A 23,863-nucleotide genomic window follows, 5' to 3' on the forward strand; every position below is an offset into this window, starting at 1 on the left:
GTTTTAGTTCACATTGAGATGGAAATCATTGTGTGGTTTTGGAAACCAAAGCAATTCCAAGATAGACACAGTTGGAATTTTTTTTATATGACAGCCTGTTTCATACACTTGGTAACATCAGTGTGAAGTTGAAAGTGTGCATCCTAATGAAGGAGGAAGTCTAGGAGAACTTTTACAGTGACTCTTTTTAGGATTAAGTTTCAATTAGGTGACATAGTTACACTTGTGATGGATTTATGCAGCGGAAGTACACTTAAAAAATAATAAAATTGATCATTTTTAGATGTTTATGTAAACTAAAAAGTACTATCTCGTGAATTTGTCAGTAGTAACGTGAAATATCTTCTGCATTTTCCTGCACATTAATACGAATAGTTGGCTTTCTTTTGGCAGGTCGTCAAGTTGTTAAGTAACAAAAGATCTCAAGCTGTTGGAATATTAATGTCTAGCCTTCATTTAGACATGAAGGACATTCAGCATGGTAAGTGAAATAAGTATTGTTGATTCCACTCAGATCACAACATTAATAATCTGGAAATGTTAATTATTTCTATCTTTTGATGTGTAAAGTAAATTAATAAGGCAGATTTTTTACACTCTTATTGTTCTGAAAATAGCTTGTGATGGCACTTATTTTTGCCCATTCTAGTAACATTTCTGCTTTGTCCTGTATAGAAAATAAAACTATTTGCAGAATTGCCGTTTACAGATTTTGACATTGGTTACCTAGGTGATATGAAATATAGGCACTTTGATTTTGGTATTTCTGAGGAAGTGTGATATGTTGTTAGTTTTGATTCAGATAGCCTAAGAAAATATCCAGAAAAAGTAATTATAACATTTAATTGATTTGTTATATAAAATAGTTCATACATTTGAGTTAGCACAAACTGTGCACTTCTTTCATCGTCAACAGTAATTTTTATAGATGCAGATTTTTTGGGGGAGTGTAATTCTTTTCACATTTATGCTAAGAGACAGTAGTGCAAAAAGGTGAAAAGTGGAATTGAATTTATATTCAGAGCATCCCTTATGTTTCCCAAAGGCTTTGGATAGATTTGAAGCAGATTGAATTATCCTGTGAAGTGCCAGCCTATCTATTAAATAAATGTGGTTTCAAGTATAACACAGACTTCATAAATCACAAAAACATCTTGTGAGCTTTCTAGGTTACATATTTACAGCCATGCATTCAGTTTACTGTGATTTGCTTATTTTGTGAAATTATTCATAAATAGACCAAATTTCAGAGCACTCTGTCAGCTAGTGAGTGACTCTTAATCATAATTTTAAGTTTTTATTAAACTGTTTTGATGGTTACTAGACTTCCTCGAGCTGAAGCACTGAAGATGGTAGTCATAGAGCAAGGCGCCAGTACTGGCGCCAAGAAGTACTTGGTATTTCCAAAGCTGGCAGATGTAGTTCAGTTAAGTCATAGAGCAAAATCTGAAAACAATGATATGGTCCTTTCCTTCAGTCAAATATTCAACTTGGTTTCAGTTAATAATGAGAACCTTATGAACAAAGGAGTCCGCCTAACATCTGTGTCTGTGGTAAAGCCAACACAAGTTCATTGAAAATTTGCTTGCTTAACATGCAACACTAACAATAACATGGCATGAATGTCAGTAGTTGAAGGGGTCAAACAATATTATGCTTAACCTTTATCCTATTACAATATTAAGCACACATGATCATCTAAAAGCTTTGTGCAGATTTTGTATATTCGTCTTTCAATAGCTGTTTTCTAAAACCGTAAGTCTTTGCAAAGGAGAATTTAGGACTGCTCTTATTCCCTTGCTGTGCAGAAGTGATTGAACAAACATGCGAGAACTATTGTGTGATGGGGGAATTTGTGGAAATGGCTGGAAGATCCTGGTGTTAAGAATGGATTTTTTTTGTTTGTTTTTTTTGTGTGGTTTTTGGTGGTGGTTTTTTTTTTTTTTTTTTTTTTTTTTTTTTGGTTGGTTTGCTTTTTTTTTTTCAGAACATAAAATAGGCATGGAGGAAAAGTAGAGAAGAGTAGAAAAGAAATTTGCATTGTGGGGGCAAAGAAATTAAAAGATCTCACCAACGAGTATTTCTAGCATCAGTCACTCCATGCAGAATTCTGTGATCTAACCATAGAGACTGTGGAGAAATTATAAAACCACAAGCCCAAGTATTTAGCTTCACTTTTATGTATGCACAATTTTTACTTCTCTGTGGAAAGAAAGGGCTTTACATATTTCTGAGCTTTACAGCTGATTTATCTGCTGCAATTTGAACATACTAATGAGAAGATACTATGAAAGTTAAAATAATGTTAAAGAGTGCCTGCATTAGCAAAGTAGGCAGTTGATATGTTTACATCTTTATACATTAAGATTTAAGATGTATGAGAGTAACTACAGAAAAAGTCATCAGTGTCGTTTGTTTTGTGGCCCAGGGTATCAGCGATGGTCTTGAGTTTTTACCAAATTTACAAGTAAAGTGTTATGTACGTTTACCTGTATGTCATTCAGTACAACACTAGCAGTGCTTTTTCATAAATTTGAAAGGCAGCTTCCCCTCCCCCCCCCCCAACAATTTGTGGTACTTTATAGGCTTTCTTGTGAATATTCCCTATGTTGTATATAAAGCATATCTGTGGGATGCAATGTTCATGCAATTGCAAAAGAATTGTAATTAATTTTTTTTCTTATGTCTTATTTGTACTGGCCATAGCAAAGAACCCAGAAAGAGAGGAACTTTTAATGCAGTGTGGTATTCAGTTAATTTCTTGGTTTACATGCTCTTGCGTTTTATTTTTCTAGTGGCTTAGACAAATTTCAAAGTGCTACAGGAACAGAAGGGAAAACAATTTTGCAGAGTATTAATTCACCTAATGAATTTAGAATTTCAAGTTTTAATTCATCTTGTGTTTAACTAAGAGCTTAAAATAACTTGAAACCTGGGCAAATGTATTTAATGTCTTGTATTTTTTATTTTTTTTTTTTTTTTTGTGGGGGGAGGGAGAGGGTTGTTTGGGCGGTATATTTTTGTTTGCTTTTTAAGCTATGAAACAGTGGTGAAATACTGTCTGCAAGAAGCAATCCTTGATGAAAGATTGTTTTGGAAACTTGAAAATCTGAGTCATTAATGATTTTTTTTCTTAACTAGTTTTGAACACTTGGCTACCTTTTCATGCATGTGTGATCATATGGCATTTAAGGAGATCTCAGAATATTATAATATATGCTAAATAGCTTTCTTTGATAAGTCTGTCCTTGTTAAGTGTGTGTTTGTATAATTGCATTTGTCTGCTCTCAACTTTGAAATAGGTTTAGTAAGACAAACTCCTAAACCCTGTCTGCTTTTAAAATATTTTTACAGTGTGGAAGGAGTAGTTGTAATAATCGGACCACATGTGTACTGAACTCTAGTATGTCTTTCTAGTACTGCTTTAAAGTAGGGTAGGTTGATTTTTGTTGTTATGTTTGAGTGTTTTTAGTAGATTCTAATTGCTAACAGTACTCCCAGCTATTTTATGCAGTCTAGGCTAGAACTGTAAGAAATGTTGGTCTCTTTAGTTGCAGTGCCATTTCTCTACATTATTAGCACAAAAATGAGTTCTCATGGTTTCTCTGGTTTCACGCAAGATTTTACTGACACCTATTTTTTTACAATCATCTATCAGCTACGCAAAGCACTTTATCCAGGCGTTTTGCTTGCTTTTTTATTTTTGCTATACCACAAATATCCTTTATCCAGTATAATGTTCCCACTGGAAATATAGCTGTATTTGGCTGCATGATAGAGCCAAAGCTAGAGAAATGCCAAACAAGCGCTTCTTACATATTTTTTCTTTATAGCTCAGATTTTCTTCCTACAGACAAGACTTTAGGTTTAATATTCGGCTTCTGGGTTTTTTTCCTTAACATTTCAGAGATGCAATGTGTGCTTAAATTAGAGATCCAACAAGATTCCAGTCAACTGCATATAGTAATCTATGATGAACACCCTACACATTAATATATAATTGCATGTTGAGCCTGTGTCTGCGTTTAGGGACCGTGTCTCTTAAATAAGATATCTCTCTTTAATAAAGTTGTCTGTCATCACATGAAACGTAACAACTGTTTGAAATTGTAACTGTTGCAGAGAACATGGTTGTCAGTGCCTTCCCTAATCCCCTTGCTTGTAAAGATACAAGGTATCCTTTCCTGTGTTTAAGCTTTTATAGCTGTTAACAAGTGCAGCAAGAATAGTAAAAAAAAACCAAACAAAACTTCTGTTTAAAAACAGAAGGAAAAAATTGAACTGAAGATGTCAGCTAGAAGAAAAGCTAGTTTTATATTTCATGCAGATAAATATTACATTTAATACAAAATCAGATTTATATCTAGTATTTATTTCCAAAATTGAATTCCCCACCACCACCAAAACCTTCTTAGTCTGAGTGTGCCTCCTTGTGAATGTTGAAAGTAGAAGTCTGGCAAAAACAGTGTAAGCAATTCTCTGTCTTTTGAAATTGACTGTAATCTTTTCTAAATCAGTAACTTTCTCTTAATGTGATTTGTCATTTCAGGCACTGTGTTACCTCTAGTGTGGCTGCAATACTCTGAATATATTTCTGTGAGGTTTTGTATAAGCCCCTTGTGGTTGCCCTGGCTCTGTCGGAAGTAGCTGGGAGGTTTCTACCAATATTTTGGGCCACCTTTCTCATGTCACTTTTCACCACCACCTACCACCCCAACCACGGCCCCCCCCCCCGCCCCCGAGACACTGGTAATCTACAAATAAGACGAGGGCTTTTTTTATTACAGCCCTCAATTTATTGTTGGTCAGTGATATTGGGAAAGGAGGCTGTATAAAAGAACGTAATAAGAAAAATAGCTACGGAAAGGGCACGCAAATTTAACTGGCAGCTGGTAAAGCCCAAGCTTTTAATCTGGATTCGAGATTATTTTACTGAAAGTTGTATTTGCAGCAGAGCTTGCTCTGCTAACAGAAGCGTAACTTCGAACAACAGACACATCACTGCTCTGAATTCAAGACAGATGTGCAGGAAGTGAATGCACTCTAAATGTTAGTGAGCAAAATAAATGTTTATTCTTTAGTATTTGGCTATTGGTGACACGAGAAAATCTTCAGTTTCTTACTTGACTGCACACACTGACACGTAGAAATGATGAGCTGAAGAAACTCTCTAAGGTTTAACTGGATTATTTCACTGGAGCATAAAATTTCGCTTACACTGTATCATTTAAATGTTCTGTACAGGAATTCTTGACGCAGGGAAGTATCACATAGCCTTAGTGCTCATAGGTCCAAGAGATGCTCTAAAGGGAAAGCAATCAGGAAAGAATAACTCAACATCTGGAAAATAAGACTCATGATTAGTTTGTTATGGGAGGTCCAGAGGTGATCTGAGCATTATTTATCCGAATAACAATGTATGTGTATAAGTGTAATTGTTTGAAACTTACAATACTGAAGTATTTGTCAAGAATGGGTATCTTCTTGAAAGACATTTTACTGTTTAAACAGTTATGAGGGCTTACCAATACATGATATGCTCAAGTTCTTTGGACATTGTTATACTGGAAGGTAAACCAGCTGCCCAAAATTGTTATTTCTGTTCGCTTTGGATGCACGAAGATATACAACCATTTTTTTGTCAGGTGGCAAGCCTATTAAAGACATGATCCATAAAGTGACTGTATGACTGTAGCCAGTGCAGGTTAATTGCAAAGTTTGAAACTTTTGCTGTTAGTTCTGGCTTATTAATTGAGAACTGAAATTTTTAAAACAACTTCTTTTTTTTCTTTGATCAAATATTGTGTTTTCTGACATCTAAAAATTTAAAAGACTATCACTTACTCTTGCCCTCTTATAACCTTTCCAAATGTGTTCTGATTCTTCTGAAACACCACCAAGGAAGGATTGCTTGGTTCAGCATTTTTCTGTCCTGTGAACTACCACTTCCTCAAAACTTCACACCATAATCCTCAGTCTTATTCCTTTATTTCTTCTTAGCTTTATGCTACCATATTCATTACATTATGTCTGCTGTTAGATTTCAAGCTTACACGTTTATTTGCTTATAATTACTTCACAAGCTCCTATTGTGAAGTTATTGGTAAGGAAAACAATAGAGTACACAAAATGGCTTTTATAAAAGACAGATTAGAGTTGAACTAGAGTGCCGCACATATGTCTTGCTGCAAATGTTTATATTGCCTTGATGCTGTTAGTATGCCTACAGTATTCTGTACTGAGCAGCCCAAAGCAAAGCTGGAGCCCTCATCCGGCCAGATGAGGAGCCCTCACTCCTGCCAGAGACTGCTAGTGAAGGAAGGACGTTGAAGGTTTTTGGAGACAGCTGGGGTTTCTAATGGTTGTGGTAGAAACCTCAAAGGTTTATGCTGTGGGTGAAGGCCCTGAAAGCCAGTCTGGAATACTGAAAGTGTGCCTCGAGTCCTCTTTCTAGCCTCTGAGATTTTCTGAAGCTCAGTTCACAGTGACCAGAGGCCAATCAAGCAATAACAGCAGTTGTTAAGGAAAAAATACAACCTTGGTTATCATTTTCTTTAACTATGCATGCAACACATCAAGATAATGAGGGACAGCAATATATCTCCAAGAAAGGAACTGAATGTTTTATGCAATACATGCTTTTGGAATTTAGAATTAAAAATAAACTTATAGAATTAAACCAATTTTCTATAATGCAAAATACATTTTAAAGATTTTTTTTTTTTTTTCGAATGAGGAAAATCAAATCGAGTTTTTTTCACAATTTTTGAATCAGCAGAGACTAATTACTGCCACATTGGATAGCTTGGATAATTAAAGTTTTCTGTTCTTAAGAACATATGAATGTAATTTAATTGAGAAGTTTTGTAAGAAACTGTAATGCATTGTTTGTCTGTTGTTTCAGTTGAAACACTTCGTTGTTGGTTTTTTTTGTTGGCTTTTTTTTGTTTGTTTGTTTTTTTGTTTTCTTGGAAGATTAACTTCAAAACTTTGAGAGAGAAGTTTCAAAACAAACAAAAAAAAAAAGTAGTACTGTTATTTCTCACTTGTGTAGTATGTAGTCACTCCTAAGAGGGATGATTAAAAAATCCTAAGTATAAAAGCAACAAAATGTATGCTATTAGCATTAGTGTCGTGCAAAAATGGGGTGGAGGAAGGGAGGGGGGAAAAAGGGCACCTCCTATGGTCTCCTTTCCATAGCAGAAATATTTTCCAGTGGTCATAGTTTTATACATTGCTGAACTACAAAGAGATTTTAGCATATGAAAATTAAGAAAAGCTTGTTAGTTGACTAAGACCTTCCAATAATGCAGTCATACTTTTTTCCATTAAGTTGAAAGGTTTAGAAGGACATTTACCATAACAATCTGTGATTTGTTCATATTTGTTATATTTAAATACATTTTTATGCACAAAAAAATCTTTATAAAAAAAATTAACACCACTGAGATGTCTATAGCTATTAAAATATAATTTAAATACAAGGTAGTTAAAATGAGGATTTAGTACAAACTTGCAAGGTGGATTCCTTTTTTCTCTCTTTTTTTTTCTTTTTCCTTTCCCATTCAGTGTACCTATTTTTACTGAGTTTTTCTTATCTTTCCTCTTTGAAGGAAGCAAGTAAAATTGCATGCTGCATTTGATCAAATGGAAATCTGTCTAGCTTAGTATCCAATCTCCTGTGTCGATAACCAGAAGAAAAATAAAACATAATAATAATAATAAAAGCTTCATTGACTGCTCATTATATAGTTTTTATAGATTTCTGTTTCATCTTTTTGCAGTAGTCATCTTTCTCCAAATTGAAAAGTTTGTTTGGGATGACTTTCATACAGGTCTGTTCTTCTGATTTTTTATTTTTTTTTTTTCCCTCCTTGTTAGCAGCCTACGATCCATAGTTAGTTCTCTTTCTTCTCTTTGCAAATGAGGTGACTAGCCTTGTATACTATTTTCAAGATTTATGTGCACCATATGCCTATGCCACGGTATCTCATCATCATCTATTTTAGGCTCATTTTTTTCTATATTGTTACTACCATTCTGTTTGCCTTTAACTGTTGCGAATTATTTAGCTTACGTTTTCAGAGAACTATGAAAAAAATCTGAGTGTCTGTTTTGGAGCAGTAGTTGCTAATTTTTTATCCATCAGTGTTTTTACAGTTTGGTTCCTTTCCCTCCTTTCCCTCCTCCCCCCTATGTACTTTGCATGCATTGGCAATGAATATCTGAGAGAACCTTTTGTATGTGTTTGTGGTCAGCTTTAAAGGGGTTAGCTTTTATTATCTGCTTACATTACCACCTCACGTTCTTTAAACAGCACAGGAACCTGCAAAGATCCTAGTAAGGCTTCACTACTATAGCTCCATACTTCAAAATCTGAACATTCATTTTTGTAATTAATATCCTTTTTTCTTTTTTTGAGCAGTTTTTATTTTTACTCAGAGTAGACCTTTCCTCTTATCCTGTGACAGCATGATTTTCTTCTGAAGTCTTAGGTAAGGATTGTGAGGAGCCTTTTGCAAATCCAGTATCACGGTGATCACTCTTACCTGTACATTTGTTGACTTCATTAAAGCAGTAGTTGATTTTTTGCTCATGAGTATCTACTATAAAATTACATGGTACATTGCTTTCTCATTGCATTAGTTTATCTGTATGCACTTTAAAAAAGCTGTTCTTCCATGTAATATGTAGACGCTTTCCAGGCACAGAGATCAGACAGACTGGTTTGTAGTTTCCAGCGTCATCTCGGGAATCCCCTTACAATTTGCATTCATATGTTCTGAAACTTGTTCAATTTGAGACAGTGCCCAAAACTTTATTGCTTGAGAGGTATAGAACTTGTCTGAGAACCTCTTTGACCTTTTCTGTGGTTGTGAATCGTAACATAAATACTTTGTTTAACCTTTTCTGATTCTCTTTCTTTTGTGCTTATTTTGCAGTCAGATTATCTGCAAGCCCAACTGTTTCCTGTCAGGGTTCGTAGATCTGATGTGTTCGAAATCAGTTTTATTACTAGCTTTTTATGCATTTGGCAAGTTGGGTTTAGACCTTTTGGTGTTTCTCCAGTTTACATTGAACTTGAGAGACTTTGCTTTTCTATTTTCTTTGGCTGATTAGCACTTTTTGCAGAATATCCTTCATTTACAGGTGTCTGCTATGCTCTCATGTTTAATCATATAGGTGGTTTTTGAGGAGTAGGAATACTGGGGAAGTGAAAAGACTAGAGGAAAAAGGGTGCTTTGAATTTTTCAGATGACTATTCATTATTTTTCTCTGAACCTGTGATGTAGTGTCTGTAAGCTTCCTTCTGACCTCTAAGCTTTTTTACCAATTTAACTGGCTTCTCATTTTAATATAATTCTTTCTTGTAAAGTCTAATTTTGTGGTGTTAGTTTTAAAAATCTTTCCCCTGTCCTATAAAGTCATTTTATTAAGACTGTTATGGTGTCTCCAACTGTTTTGTACATTATTCAGAAGTAAATCAGCTGTTGCTTCTCCTCTTTTGCTATTTCTTCCTAGTTGCTTTGAGCAATAATTATAATACTCTGAAATTTAGACTCTGCATGATCTCTCAAAAATATACTTAAGAGATTAAACCTTTTGCTGTTATGTTTTCTATGTTGCGTATTATCTTACAGCTTTTACCATTTACAAGTCATCTTTAACATGCTTGTTGAGTGATCTGTACTAGGGTATTAAATGTTCTGTTTCTATTCAGGCATGAACTTCCCCGATAATGAATGTGGTAGATTTGTACAGTTGATTGCAATATCTTAACAGACTCGTGCTTCCCCTGGTATTCATTGCCACTCTTCTGCAATAACTAATTGTGGCACCATACACAACCTTATATTATTAGTGTCACACTGATTATCTTCCTTCTGTTATGTTTAGAACGCCATTAAATCTACCAGTAAATATAAATTTGCCCATTGCCAGTGTTCGATGCCTGGAAAGTATATGGTATCATATCTTACGTGTAGTCTGGACTTTGTACATTGAGCTCTGCTTATCCGGGTCATTTTTCTGACTCATCTCACTTGGTTTATGGCCGGACTTCCCTCGTCTCCGCCACACCACTTCCCTCTCCATCCCAGCCAGGTGAGGGGCCGCGCCGCCCCTACACCCCGCCTCTGCCGCCCGCCGGACCTGCCTTGTTGGCCCCCGGTGCCGGGCGCACCGCTCCAGGCGGCCCCGCGGCCGGCCCCGGCTCCCAGCTTCCAGCAGCAGGTGGCAACAGCGGCCCACGCTGCCGCCGCCGGCCGGCAGCTCCGCGGTCTCTTCCCGGGAGACGCCGCCCCGGCTTTATGAGCTACCTAGGTTTCTCCTACCTTTAACCATTCTTTCCCTAGTTCTGTCATGATCCCGAGACAAAGAAAGATCAAGGTTATTTCTGTTGTTCTGCTGTTCCACAGGAGGCCTCCCCAAGCAATATGTGTTAGATTGTTTCACTATAATGTCTTCTGGTTTTAGTTAAGATGCAGTTACTTTAGCTACCTGGACACAAAACAGAGTTCAAAGGCATTGAATTGAAGCAATACAGAGTGCCTCTTGTAATCTTAAAGTCTTCAGTAGGCTGAATCCAGTCATGATGCTGGATAAATACACATCAGTGATTCCAAATGATAGTTGATATTTTTTTAAATTTTCTTTTTTCCTTAGAATGTATATATTCTGGTTTTCTGTGTATCCAGGCATTTGGTTTTGTTGCAATCCCATCTCTTATTTCCTTGAGTTATTAATACCAGCTTTTGAGAAACACTTTGGAGCATGAAAAAAGATGGAACTTAAACCATAAACATGCATCCTTTTGCCCTCAGTTATCACAGTATTGTGATTTGAATTAGTAAAGCTGTCATCTGTCAGCTACGTAGCCAAAAATCTTGCATTATTTTCATAATTCCACCACACTTAGAACATGGACTAAATATCACAAGATCATTACATCATTTTCTTAGCATCTGTAGCTCTTTAATACTGTAACTTTAGAATATTTGATGAAAGGCTTAATGTGCGTTAGTATGACACAATCCCTAGCGCTTATCCAGACATCAGACTGCGCAGACATATAGAATACCAGGCTACGTCTGATCTGCTCTCTGTCATGCCAAATATAAAATTGTAATTTGATTGGGAGAATAAATTGAGAGTATGTAATTTTATTTCAGTGAGATACTACCATCTGATAGAGGAAAAGGGACATGTGCTTTTGAAAGGAAACCTCTCAAATGCTTTGTATCTGTAATTCTTCAGCAAGAAAATTTGTATTTTGACTTGTGACTGCAACAGTTGACTGTACTGCAACTACAGATAAATGGCATCTTGCTTTGCCTGATTTCTGAATCCCTGTAAGTTTCCATGTAGTATTTTCTAACTAGATATAGTACTGTGAGTACTGATGATATCATACACAGCTCACTAGCTTGAACCATTAAGCAAGGAAAGCTTGTTTCTGAGTGATTCTGAATGTCTTCATGGATAAAAGAACTTGCAGTAATTTCTGTTGTAAATCATCAAAAAGTAGCAACGTTCTGTGTAGTCTGTGTAAGATGATATTTGGCTTATGGATGTTACGGAAGACTGGTAGAGAACTTTGGAGGGACTTCACAAAAGGCAAACACACAGCTCAACTCTAGATTTTAGAAAGAGCATTCTAAGCATTTCATCTGACTGCTAAATAAGGTAAGTCATGTAATATTGCCTGCTAATTTCTGCCTCAAGCTATTAGTCTGTATAAATATGAACATTTTAGCAGTATAAATTATCCTGAGTTCCAGCTGAAATTCTGACCCTTCAACCTTTGCTTTCTTTGAAGTCAGTGATAGTTTTGCTATTGACTTCAGTGAGTCTAGGATTTCATACTAATACTTTAAGCGATGGAGAAGTCAATATATCTCATGAAAAGAGATATATTCAAAAGATTAATCTCCCTCCTTTTAGCACTTAACATGTTCTTTCCATAGTGAATTTGTCAGATTAATTTACAGACATCCTTCATTCTTTCCTGCTTTTGGTCTGTGAGATCATGGAGCCATCTACTTTTGGTTATTTTCTCATGCAGGTGTGTGTAAGAACTGCAATCAGGTTGCTTCTTATATTTCTTCTTTATAAGCTAAATAGATCGAGCTATTCCACAGAAAGACAATTCTTGAGGTTATTAAGGCTATTTTCTTTGTTGGTCTCTTTTGATATTCCATCAGCTATAGCTCTAGTCCAAAGACTGTTTTGACTTCTAGTCACTCCTTGAGAGACAAGGAGTCTTACATTAGTCATTGATCATGATTACTAAAAGTGTAATCAAGATAGTTTTTTTGAGTGAGTTTGAGTCTGCTCAGAAGACACCAGCTTTCTCATTAGCATTGCCACATGGACTTCACTGAGGATTAAAAACTATTTTCAGTATCTTTCTTTTTTCTGTGTTAGTAAAGATGTATTTAGTTGCAGTAAACTGAGAGCAGATTCCTATGGAAGCCTAAGATACTCTTCTTTCTGGTGGTGTTTCATGAGCCATTCAATTTTCAGATCTATGAATTACGCAGTTGTTAACTCCTTCAGTCAAGACTGAATAACTTCAATAATTTAAGTATTCTAAATTGCCAACTCTAGTACACCTGGAGTTCCATTAACTGTGGGCAAACTGAGAGCACAAAAGCACAGATCCTAAGTTAGCTGCTTAATGTAGAGAATGTATGTTTTTGAAAAAAAAGTGCATTTGGTATCTACCCTGCTAACTTCATCAAAGAAATATGCAGAGTGCTATATAACTGTATAAAACTGGTATATCCTTGACATTATTATGAGGGATTAATTGTGGTCACTTCATCTCAAAAAAATATAATAGCAAAAAAAATTGAGAGGTTCAGTAGTGGAGTAGAAGAATGATTAAAGAGTGGAATGTGCATAAGGAACATGGAAAGACTGGGGACTGTTCAGCATTGCACAAGGTCATAAAGTAAGGCAAATAGTTCAGAGATCCTATACAAAAAAGTTATCATCCTCCTAGTGATTATGATGTTAGAATAACCAATAAATGATTCTTCCAATAGTTGCAGTAATTTTAAACTACATTTATTCTTGACTTTGCACTACTTTGAACCTATGTTTTGTCTTTGCCAGTGAACAACTAGATGATTCCAAATAAATCTCTTGGTCTTTATCCTGCATTTTGTTTATCTTTATCATTTAGAATGAGTTCCATAAAGCATGAAAGAAAAAACTTTTCTTTTTGGTTATGGGCTGGCCTTATCAGAGTTACCCATAGCTTTGTTACTTTGAACCTCTTTAATGAAAACAGCTAATGTGGAATTAAACCAAAAGCCAGCAAATTTGAATTCTGAAAAAATCCACATGTAATTTGTATTCCAAACAAGTCTTGCTAACTTCTTCAAGCAGCACTCACTAAGAGATGCTACCTTGTTCTGCAAAGTTTGACTTGCATACGTCCTTTGACTGTTATGGGTACACCATCACTGGTACCACAGTTAACCTGTGGAAACCTCAGACATAATGTCATTGAAATAGAGATTGGAAAGCATTGGAGACTATGTGGATCTAAAAGAAAAGTCAAAGACTAATGCACAGGAAACCTTAATTTTATTTCACCTGACTCATGAATACAAAGCTATAAATTATATCTGTCTGCAGACAGATTGATACACAGTGTCAGGGCCACTGCTTATGTGCCTTGTAGCTGATGTATTTGTCCAGCTTGTTTTTACAACGTGTGCTTGTAAATGCATACTGTCATGTAAACATCCAAAGACATTTTCTTCAGATATCCAGTACTAGTAGTCTCCCCACCAAAAGTGATATAGTTGATAGGTATGACAAGTTTTCTTTTGAGAACCAATAGAGGGAATGCCTATGGCATGTTATACTACCTAACCAGGAAGCTGATGCTGAAGTAAAACCCAATAGTATTGTTTTTTATAGCAGTAATTTTATTTTCTCTAACAGAATTTCTCACATGTAAAATATATCCATATGCCAGTGATTAATTTTATACTAAATTCTTGTTCTTGGAACACTTTTAAAAATACATTTAAGGGACAGGAAGTTTGCATAGAGAACAATCCCCAACTATAAGCTTAAAGTACTTTTTTTTTTTTTTTTTTAACTTATTTAAATGTGTCATGTCATTTGCATTTGTGTGCTATGCTAAGCCTTAAGTAGCATTTTGGGAGTTATCATGGTAATCCTTTCCAGTTTGTTGAAAATCTTGAATCCTTCCAGTCAATCTTGCGATCCAGATTCACTCCCCAAGACCATGGCAGTTTCATTGAGACTGTTTGCTCCTCTATGCATTATAGTTTAAAATAAGCTTAATCTGGTAAAATGCCAGCCTTTTCTCAACCTTCCTATATTCCACACCCATGGTTTTTTCACCTGCCAAATTCAAACAAATCTTATCTAAACAATTAAGATAAGCACTGAAGTACTCTCTATAGTCAAATCAGCAAACCTCTCAAAACCAGAACTGAAATACAATCTCTCTAAATTAAACAGTCTACAATGGCAATCATGTTTGTATTTAAACATTTTATTCTGAAAGGATTACAGCATCGGTCTCCATTTTTTTTCCAGCCTAGACAAGAAGGCGACATAGTGAGTCAAACAAAATATATTTGTTCTTTAAGAACTGAACTTGCACACTTTTTATAAAAAAACTGTATAGGTGTATGAAGTTAGACTTCACATAATCAGTAACCGCTGTCCTTAACATAGGAGGCAATTGTTTGAAATGTATGTAATGTAACTGTTTAAGTTAACTATGTACAGCTATATATAAAATCTAGTTATATATTTTGGGGGGTGTATGTATATATATTTATACGTACATAAAAAAGCTCTATCAATACTATTTTGGGAATAGGAATGTTAAGCACAAATGTCTAAAAAACTGAATTGTGTTGATAACAGAAGAATCAGTACAAATGTGATACTAAATATTCATTCTTTTCAATGAAGTCTTCTACCTCTGTTACTTCAAATTTTGCAAATGTGTATTCTTGCCTTATTGCTTCCCAGAAATGTAAGTGCATGTTCTTGAAGGTATTTAAAAATTTCAAGTCCTTTAAAAACAATCTGAAGCAACCGCTAAGCTTAATCCATGGCTTCTGCTTGGAAATTTTGTATACTGTTCTGGTTTCTTACACAAGCTTTAGATCAAGGTGAATTACTGCCACAGTAAAACTGTGTGCAAGCAGTTCTAAGTGCTGTGTCTTGCTTCTGAGTCATGCTGTATGTACTTATGTTGAAGATCCAATCTCCATTGTGCTTTGTGCAGTTAAAGTTTTCATCCTGAGAAGGCTAGACTATTTGCTAACAGATAAACATATCACAAAGGTACTGAGGGCGAGCAGGTAGGGAATAATGCGAAATTGTTTTCATTTATATTAACTCTTCCCAGTGCAGCCATACCCTATCTGCACATTATCAACAGGGTTTGGGTTTTTTTTTCTGCAAGTTGTGCAAGTCCTGTTTTAAAATCCTGTTATTTCACTTTCTGAGATTCTACAAAAATTTGACAGTCACTATCATTGTATGTTTTGCTGCAGCTCCCATTAGCATGGAAAAAACCCCACTTTTTTTTCCATATTTATATAGACAGAACATTTATTTCAGAGGCCCATTTGGGGTTTAACTTTCTGCATTAGGGGATTCACATTTCTATTATTGAGATAAAGAATAATCCCAGGAGAATAGCAGTAGTTGTGAAGTTGTTGGAAGTATCACAGACAAAAACATGACCTTGTGCAGCAGGTCTCTGTTAGATAAATGATGCCAATAAACTCACATGGGGAAGAAAAAAAGTCGATAGCAATTTTTGAAGTTGTGGGTTTACTATGTAACCAAAAAAAGACTGCAAACTTTGCATCTTAGTTGATATTTTAAATATAAATAGTAAGTTTGATTTAAATCTGGGTTTACTTTGCAAGTAGCTTGATATTGTATCATACTGTAATTGTTAATAGCAGGAAAGGAAGCCAATTCACTTTGATCATCTTCTAAGGCTCTCTTGGTTCTTTTTTTGCTAAGAACATTGAGGCAGATATTTTTTCTTCTACTACTGAATTGAGCAGTTCAGCTGTCAGTCATTTCAGGGAACCTGATGAAATTGTTTACTTTGAGACTTTCTTTTTTTCTGGTTTGCTAGTATTTGCATGTGTGGTGTTCTTGCATTTTCTTCCAAAGAGATCTGTCAGTGAAGGTTTCCATTCTGTATTCAGCAAACAAACAAGCTTATTTGTTCTTTTTTTCTAATTTTTTGTAAGAACAATCTCAGAAGTTTACCAGGGTATACACTGAATTGTCTTTCTTGCGTCAGAATTTTCCACTGTTTAAGGTTTACCAGCATGCTAGTTTCCTGATGATGTTGGATTTTGACTGTTTGAAGTTTACTAGCTGTATGTTATTCTTGGAGCAGGTGTGTGTTTGGTTTTTATTTATTTGTTTGTTTTTTAAATTAACTCAGAAATAATCATTCAAGGAAGATCATACAGTGTGACACATTTGACCTATTCATATACTCCAGTGTGTTTTTTTCTTCCAAACATCCTTTTTATATATTTGAAAATGAATGTCTCCTCAAATTTTCCAGTACAATTACTTGAAAAAGTTTTAGAAGGTTGAATGACTTTTTATGTAACTGTTCTTCCTCAAAATCACATAGTAATTTTGAGGCTCTGTTTATATACAGCTTATGGTTTCTATATAATGTAGATACAGTTTCTTAATAACAACAAAGTCCATTTTTGTGGAGCAGAATTATATGGTCTTGGAAGTTAGAAAAAAGTACCATGGAAATTTTAACCTCTCAGTATTCTGTAATCTCACATGTTAGAGTCACACAATGAGCAGAATAGCTGTGAAACCCCCAAATCTGTGCCCCACACAGAACTGTGCTGTAAGAGTACCATGATTATCTGCTCTAGAAGTAGGAAATCCTTCATTCAGTGAAGAAGAATCAGTCTGCCTTTGTAATTTGCTGAAGTGACTGTCTGTTGCTCCATTTGATAGAGCAGATATGAAGTCTTGTGAAGACTCTTGGTGCTCTTCTGGAGAAAGAGTAGGTGTGAAAGTGAAGAGGCAAAGATGTTCAGGAGGAAAAAAGGAGTGGCCTCTTGGAATGCTACTGCCTCAATGAATTTTTTGGAATCATGGAGAAGTCAACTGCGGTGGAAATCAGCATGAAGAACTTGGGTGGGTGGTTTGCTTGTTGGTCTCCCTGAAACATGGTTCTGAGTACAGCAGGATTGGTTTAGAATTCCTTTTGCAAATTAGAGGTGGTTTTGCTTCAGCCACTGCTTCTTATGTGAGGAGTTAAACTCTAATCAGTTATTAATTAAGTAGGATTTGGAAATTGCTCAGTCATTTTTTGGAGAGACAGCAGAGCTCATAGGAGGTCTTAGGAAGAGGACACTCACTTTTAGATGGAGTCTGGAGACAGAAAAGCTTAGGAAATGTACTTGGAAAGGCCAGAGAAACGTAGCGTGAAACCTGCCCTGAGAAAAGGGAAGACATAAACACAAGATTTGGACTGAAAACCAGTCTTCTGAAAGTTACCCCCATAAGTAAGGTTGCTCTAATGGAAGTTTTATGACATGAAAGTTGGATCCAAAGGATCGAGTTGATAATTCCTTTTTCTTCCTGAAACTCTACTCAGTGTGAAATTTTGAATTTTGGCTACTTCATTTTAAAAGGAAATTCCAGAGGTTTGGACTTGCAAATAGAATAGAATTTCCAAGTACTAACGGTTTATATAAGTGGTACTGTTAGATTCACAGCCTCAGGCAAGTGTAGGTTTGCTGTGTCTATATTGCCTATCCATTTTGTTCCAGTGGTAGCTGGTAGTTCACATGGTAGACAGATGAATAATCAACTGTAATGATCTGTTTTACAATAAAAAAAATTATAGCTACTTCCATTTATAGTCTTCCTGAGAATATACTGCACCTTCCAACTCTCTGCTGGTGTTTTCTCATGCTTTTCTTCTTCAGGATTATATTCGCAGGCAAAAACTTTGATCTCATTGGTGGCTTGGTTGCATACTGTGTTCTTCTGAAGACATGTGGATGATGATTATTCATTGTGTTGTGTTTATTTTTTGTGGTTGTTGTTTGCTTTTTTTTTTTTTAATAGAGTCTGTGTTCTAAACTGGCTTCTGTGTATGTGGGAGAAGGTCTGTCTGTTCTCAAAGTATGCCTCTGAATATAGTTGTGTGATTCACACTAATCCCACTTTTTTTAGCAGCAATATTCTGTTCCTGTCAGGTGAAGTATCTTCTAAGATGCCTAGCCAGGCTTGCAAATGAATTGATATTGCTAAGAATAGTAAGTCTTTGTCCCTCTGCATGTATTTTATCATCCTTCCAGTTTGAAAATAATACCTAAATTGGCTTTGTTATTGTGTATTTGTGTAATTTATTTTTTGATTCAATTTATGTTGTAGAAATAAGGATGGAATGGAAACTCTTCCATTCTGCTAAGACTTTTATATTCTGCAGTATCATAAGAAAGATATAATTTCTGTCCCAAACATACCAGTTTAAATTTCCATGTAGATTGTGACAAAAACAATGAGAGTATCAGGAATGTTTAAGACCAATAAGAGATTCCTGAACGTTTCTTTTAGGTAGAAATCTTTTTAAATCCTTTCTCCTCCTCTGTCTTTTAAATTGTCAAGAAATCCTTTGTGATTGCTCTTCAAGTCCTCTTCTTACTGGGTGGATTTTTTTGTTATCGTCCATTGACTAGTGCTTGGTTTTAAAAAGCAAACAAACAAGTTGGTGGTTTGTAGTTCCTTGTATTTTTACCTGTGCATATTTGTGTATCCAGACATATTTGGTTCAAATTTTATTTTATCATATCTATATATATGTATTTATATCCAATTATGTACATGTACATCAAGTAGTTTTACTGTATTAGGGCTTGAAACAGGGGCTGGCTTGCTGGTTTTATTGGCAGCAGTGGCAATAGGAATGCAAGAAAGTAGCAGAACTATGAAATCTTGAAGATAAGAGCTAAATGCTGGAGTCTGATGTGATTAAAAGAAAGTTGTTACTTTCAGGTATTTTTCACTGCTTTCTTACGAATGTATTAGGAAGGCTGGGTGGTGGACTGGCTATTAGAGATTGTTTCATAGTAGTCAAGAGCAGAAAATGGCAATATCAACTTTGAAACAAGAAAATCACTTTCTAAAATAGTGACACGAGCGAAAATATCCAGTGATCGCAAGACTATTATAAACCCTTTTCCAAAAGTTTGCATCAAAGTGTACTGGAATTGTAGCATAGCTCAGAATATTTTCATATGAGGAAATTAATGTTTGTCCATATTTTTTATTGTTATTTTGCCACTACATATGGAATCCTCTGGTTAGATATTTGTGTGGTCATGCTGATTGTAGGGAGGGGGCATCTATAGCTAGTAAGCGTGGCTACATGAGGAAACATCATTGTTTTTATCAGTTCAAATTGTCTAGATAATTGAATTAAATATGCAACAGTCATGATTTATTTTGTGAGCTATCATGTTCTGCATGACAATGCTGCAGTAATGCCAAAGAACAGAAGCTCATCTCCTTACTCCCCAGAGTGGGGAAAGCAAACCTTCAGTGAACACTGAAAAATCCTAGTGGGATGCTAGAGTGCTATTTATGAACATATACATCTTCAGGTGAAGTATGTAGAAATATATTTTTCTTGGGAGCAGGGGGATGTGAGAACTATATACTAGGATCTAATTTCTCCAAGTCCTTGTCTCAGAGTGATTTGTTTTAAGCAGCTCCCTGAAGTATGTACACTCTTCTGCATGCCTGTTTTGTTGAAAGTACACAGACCTGGCACCATTGTGTTTGCCAGGCATTCTCTTATCTCCTGCAAGCATTCAAACAAAAGTGTTCTATTGCTCCTTGAGTAATCCATGGGTGATCTTAACATTGAGCAAAAGTCAGAGCAGGAACTTATGTCATATTTCTTAACACAGGAGTAGACAGTCTCTGGAAGGAAGTAGAGAGGGGGGTAGAGCAGGGAGAAGACAGCCACAATTCAGAATAAATAGTTGAAGAGTTGTGAGTGTGTTCATGTATGAAATCATTACATAAGCATAAGAATGCTGAAATGTAGGGATAATACAAAGTGACTTTCATAATATATTCTGGTTTTAATAAAGCTGTTTGTATACAGGCTTTAACATATGTGTTTTTGTAAAGTAGAGCTCTCAAACCAATCTGGACCCAGTTTCTATTTGCGTGATAATTTTAGTCTCCAGTTCTACAAGGCAAATTTGGCATGTTTTTAAGCATGCAGATTGTCCTACTGAGCGACAGGGATTGTTAAATACAGCGTATACTACAGTACCTCATTAAGAGAGCCTCTTCAAGCCTCTATTGCAATAATTATTACACTCACGGGGGGGGAGATAATTTTAAAATATATCAAATAAGTAGTAGCAGCTTTTTACATATGCCTCTTCCCCCAAAATCAAAACAAAACCCATGTTGCTTCCTGAACTGTTAACTGTTACATTGCCATTATCTTTGAGATTCTCTTGTTTTCTGGTGAATGAAAAAACTGGAAAAAAAAAACAACAAACCAAACCAAACAAACAAAAAAAAAAAAACCCACCAAAAAAAGAGAGTTATTTTCTAAGTATTAATATTATTTCTGAACAGCGAAGTTCCTGATTAGTTTTTGTTTCAGTCAGTCCTAAAATTTAGAGTTGTGCCATGCTTAGGGATACAGTATAGCCTGCTTAGTTAATCAAGATCAACAATATGTTGTTTGTGATTTTCTTATACTGTAACTAAAACTATGTCTCAGGCCTGGAAAGTGGAAACATGATGAGTCCCAGCCTCAGACTGGTATTTTTAATTGCTTTGTATCAATCTGAAGCACATGAGCTTGAATTCTATTGCCTGTAGTCCTTAGGTATATACACAAAAATTCTCTGTGATAGTTAAGGACATAGATTTATAGAACATAAAGTAACCTAGTTCTGGGATTTCTAGCACTGGTCCATATTGTAATTCTAGATTAATCTTGCCTATCTGATTATTCTACTTATTGTACAGTTGCACACATATGCCTGTAAGCCCATTACAAAAAAGGGTACAAATTAATGAAGTGCAAAATAGAAAAAAGAGTGGTATAGTGTGATAAAAATTATTCATTACCATTACATAGGTTCTAATGCAACATTCTAAATTTCTTTCAAGATTTAAAACCTGGATGAGGTAATCTGGATTTATCTGGCTTTTAAATGAATGGTCAGTGTGCTTGTAAAAACTATGTAAGAGGAAGACTGAAAAGTACTATTTTAAAAAGAATTCTTTTTATTAGCTGAGAATAATTCTTTACTAGTTTCAACAAACATTTCCTATGCTCTATGAAATTTTCCCAATACAAGTCAGGAGTCAGGGTTGTGTTCCTAAAAGTCTGTACTTCTTGATTTTTTTTAAATTTTGTCCAGGTTGGGTAGATGGAAACCACTCTCTCTGTGCTGTTGAACTGACTTTTTGATGCTGGAAAAATGCAGTATGTGTGTGGTGCCAGAATTGGTTGGGAACAGGGAAGGCATATTTTGTATCTGTACTAAACATGTTGGCTTAGTGCGTGGAAGACTTGACCCTTGTCAGGTGTTTTGAAGTTAACTGGCTGACTTATGGATTAATCAGTTTAAGACTGAAGCTAACAGTGACAGGAGTGAGCTTTGTTGTGTGAATGTGGGGTGGGAGGGGGCCTGTGGTACAGATTTACAAATTTTTATAATGCTTTCAGTTGGACCATGAAAGTCTGATGTAAAGCTTATCTCTGATCTCTGGCTATGGCCATACTTGTGGGATCATGTTTGTGTGTTTGGGGGAAGGGAGATGAATTCTGTAACGCTTGACACCTGGCTCTACCAGGTTTCTAGCCCATAGTCTTAGGAATGGCACTATTCAAGGCATAATAAAGTTAAAACCCTTCAGCTGTATGACCAGTAGGTCATAAAAACTATTGCTGGGTATTGTGCTCAGTCTTTCTTTCACAGCTGGATTATCATCCTCACAACTAATTCATTTTTCTTTTGTCTTTTTTATAGCTGTTGTGAACTTGGACAACTCTGTGGTTGACCTAGAGACCCTTCAAGCTCTGTATGAGAATGTGAGTAATCAGAGGAAGTCCATATAATGTTGGAATACCCTAGGGCCATGTGAAGGTATTTTTGGTTTGCATCAGTAATACTCAGCAAACTTGTAAAACATGTCTATTTTGAAGTGACTTTATTTTCCCCAAGGCACTGAAAGCATTCAAGTTGTATTAATTGTTCATTGTGTGTTTTATATAAGTAACACAATTAACTTCTAAATGACTAAACAGAAGTTGGGTTTGCTCCTTTTTTTTATTTTTCTTGGGTGGGGCAGTCTTTGGTCAATAAGTATCAGACCTTGCGCTTTGGGCCTTCAGCTTCACTTTGTAACTTCACTAACATAACAATGCTGTTAAATACAAAAAATTGTTTTAATAACAGCTATCATTCCATTTGTGGAACTGTAGCTTTTGATTATTATTATCTCAGGGATTCCGCCAAAACAATTTTAACTCTTTGAAAGGAAAAGGATTGCTTAAGTTAATGCAATGAAAAACAGTACAAAGTGCCAGAGGCTTCAGAAATATCTGGTACTAATCATCAGAGAGTGTTTGACCACTAGGTATGCAAAATGACGGATTCGGAATATACTCAGCCATGTTCTAAAACTTTACAATGCCAGTCATGCAAAATTCAAAAAAGTGGATCTTGGAAGTACATTTCTGTCTTCAACTGAGGCCAGTGAGCATTATTCTCTTTTCCAAGAACATTATCTGTATACATGGAGTTCTGACTAGACATATCTGGAAAGAGCAAAGAGACCTTCTATTTACCCTTCAAAGAACCTGTAAATAATAAGAGTAAAGCTGTGAGCCACAGAATGGCATTGAAGGCCAATGTATGCTATTGTACTGGATTTTTTGTTTCCTTCATGTTACAGTTTTGATATTATGTTAATTACTTCAACATTTTTCAGATTTGGGGTTTTAGAATCCAGTTTTTTATGGCTTACATGTGAATGATTTGTTGACTTATGAAATTTGTCATAAATAATCCATTTTGGGGCCTGAAGAGAGAGATAGTATGCTCTAGTCCACTTTATAGAAAAAACAAAAACCTAAACAAAAGGAAAACCAAAAATCTGACAAGAACTAAGAAGCACTTCAGATCTTATTTCATCCCTGAAGAATTAACTGTCTCAACACTGCTCAGAAAGATAACAGTCAAATGGGAAACGTGTTTTAACTACCCCAAAATTTTTATATTTTAAACACTTCTCATCCTTAAGCCACTACATTTCTGCTTTGGCCTGTGTCATTCTTATTTTACATTATCTTTAATTTTCTCCCTAATATCTATATCCCATTCCATACATTCTTCAGCATGTAAAAAAATTAATTTTACATATTACATATGCGTGATTGTGAGAGATTGTGTTGTGGGAAGTACAGAATAGATATCATAAATCATGATCAGTTTTTGCATACCTTCCTCTTTTTTATTGCTTAAGCCTTCCTATGTGGGCTAATAGGATAATTTTCAAATGCTTTCTTAAAGTCATCTCTCATATACTTCAGAGTTCTGGTATAATGGATTACCTGCAAATTTGCAGTTCGCTGAAGTTACCAAATGCCATTGTCTTCCTTTTGTCATTACCTTTACTAATTGCAGAAAATGGGAAATATTATCCTGATTGAGGAAAAATATGTTATATGTTAATCTCAGGCAAGACTCAAAAAATTTAAATGACTGTAATATATTTCTTTGCTTTGAATAGAAGACAGATC

General features: G+C 35.4%; 1 protein-coding gene across 7 annotated transcripts in view; it reads left to right on the forward strand.

Annotated features, from left to right (window-relative positions):
• FMN2 (formin 2) overlaps positions 1–23,863 on the forward strand; it is a 155,518-nt gene that overhangs the window by 66,207 nt on the left and 65,448 nt on the right. For all 7 annotated transcript variants that reach the window (XM_030499644.1, XM_030499649.1, XM_030499648.1 and 4 more), the window contains 2 exons: positions 394–481; positions 22,089–22,150. In XM_030499644.1, the coding sequence (XP_030355504.1) occupies positions 394–481; positions 22,089–22,150 (150 nt within the window). The remainder of the gene's footprint in view (positions 1–393; positions 482–22,088; positions 22,151–23,863) is intronic.

The sequence above is a fragment of the Strigops habroptila genome, chromosome 10 (genome assembly GCF_004027225.2).
Source record: "Strigops habroptila isolate Jane chromosome 10, bStrHab1.2.pri, whole genome shotgun sequence".
Classification (NCBI taxonomy): domain Eukaryota; kingdom Metazoa; phylum Chordata; class Aves; order Psittaciformes; family Psittacidae; genus Strigops; species Strigops habroptila.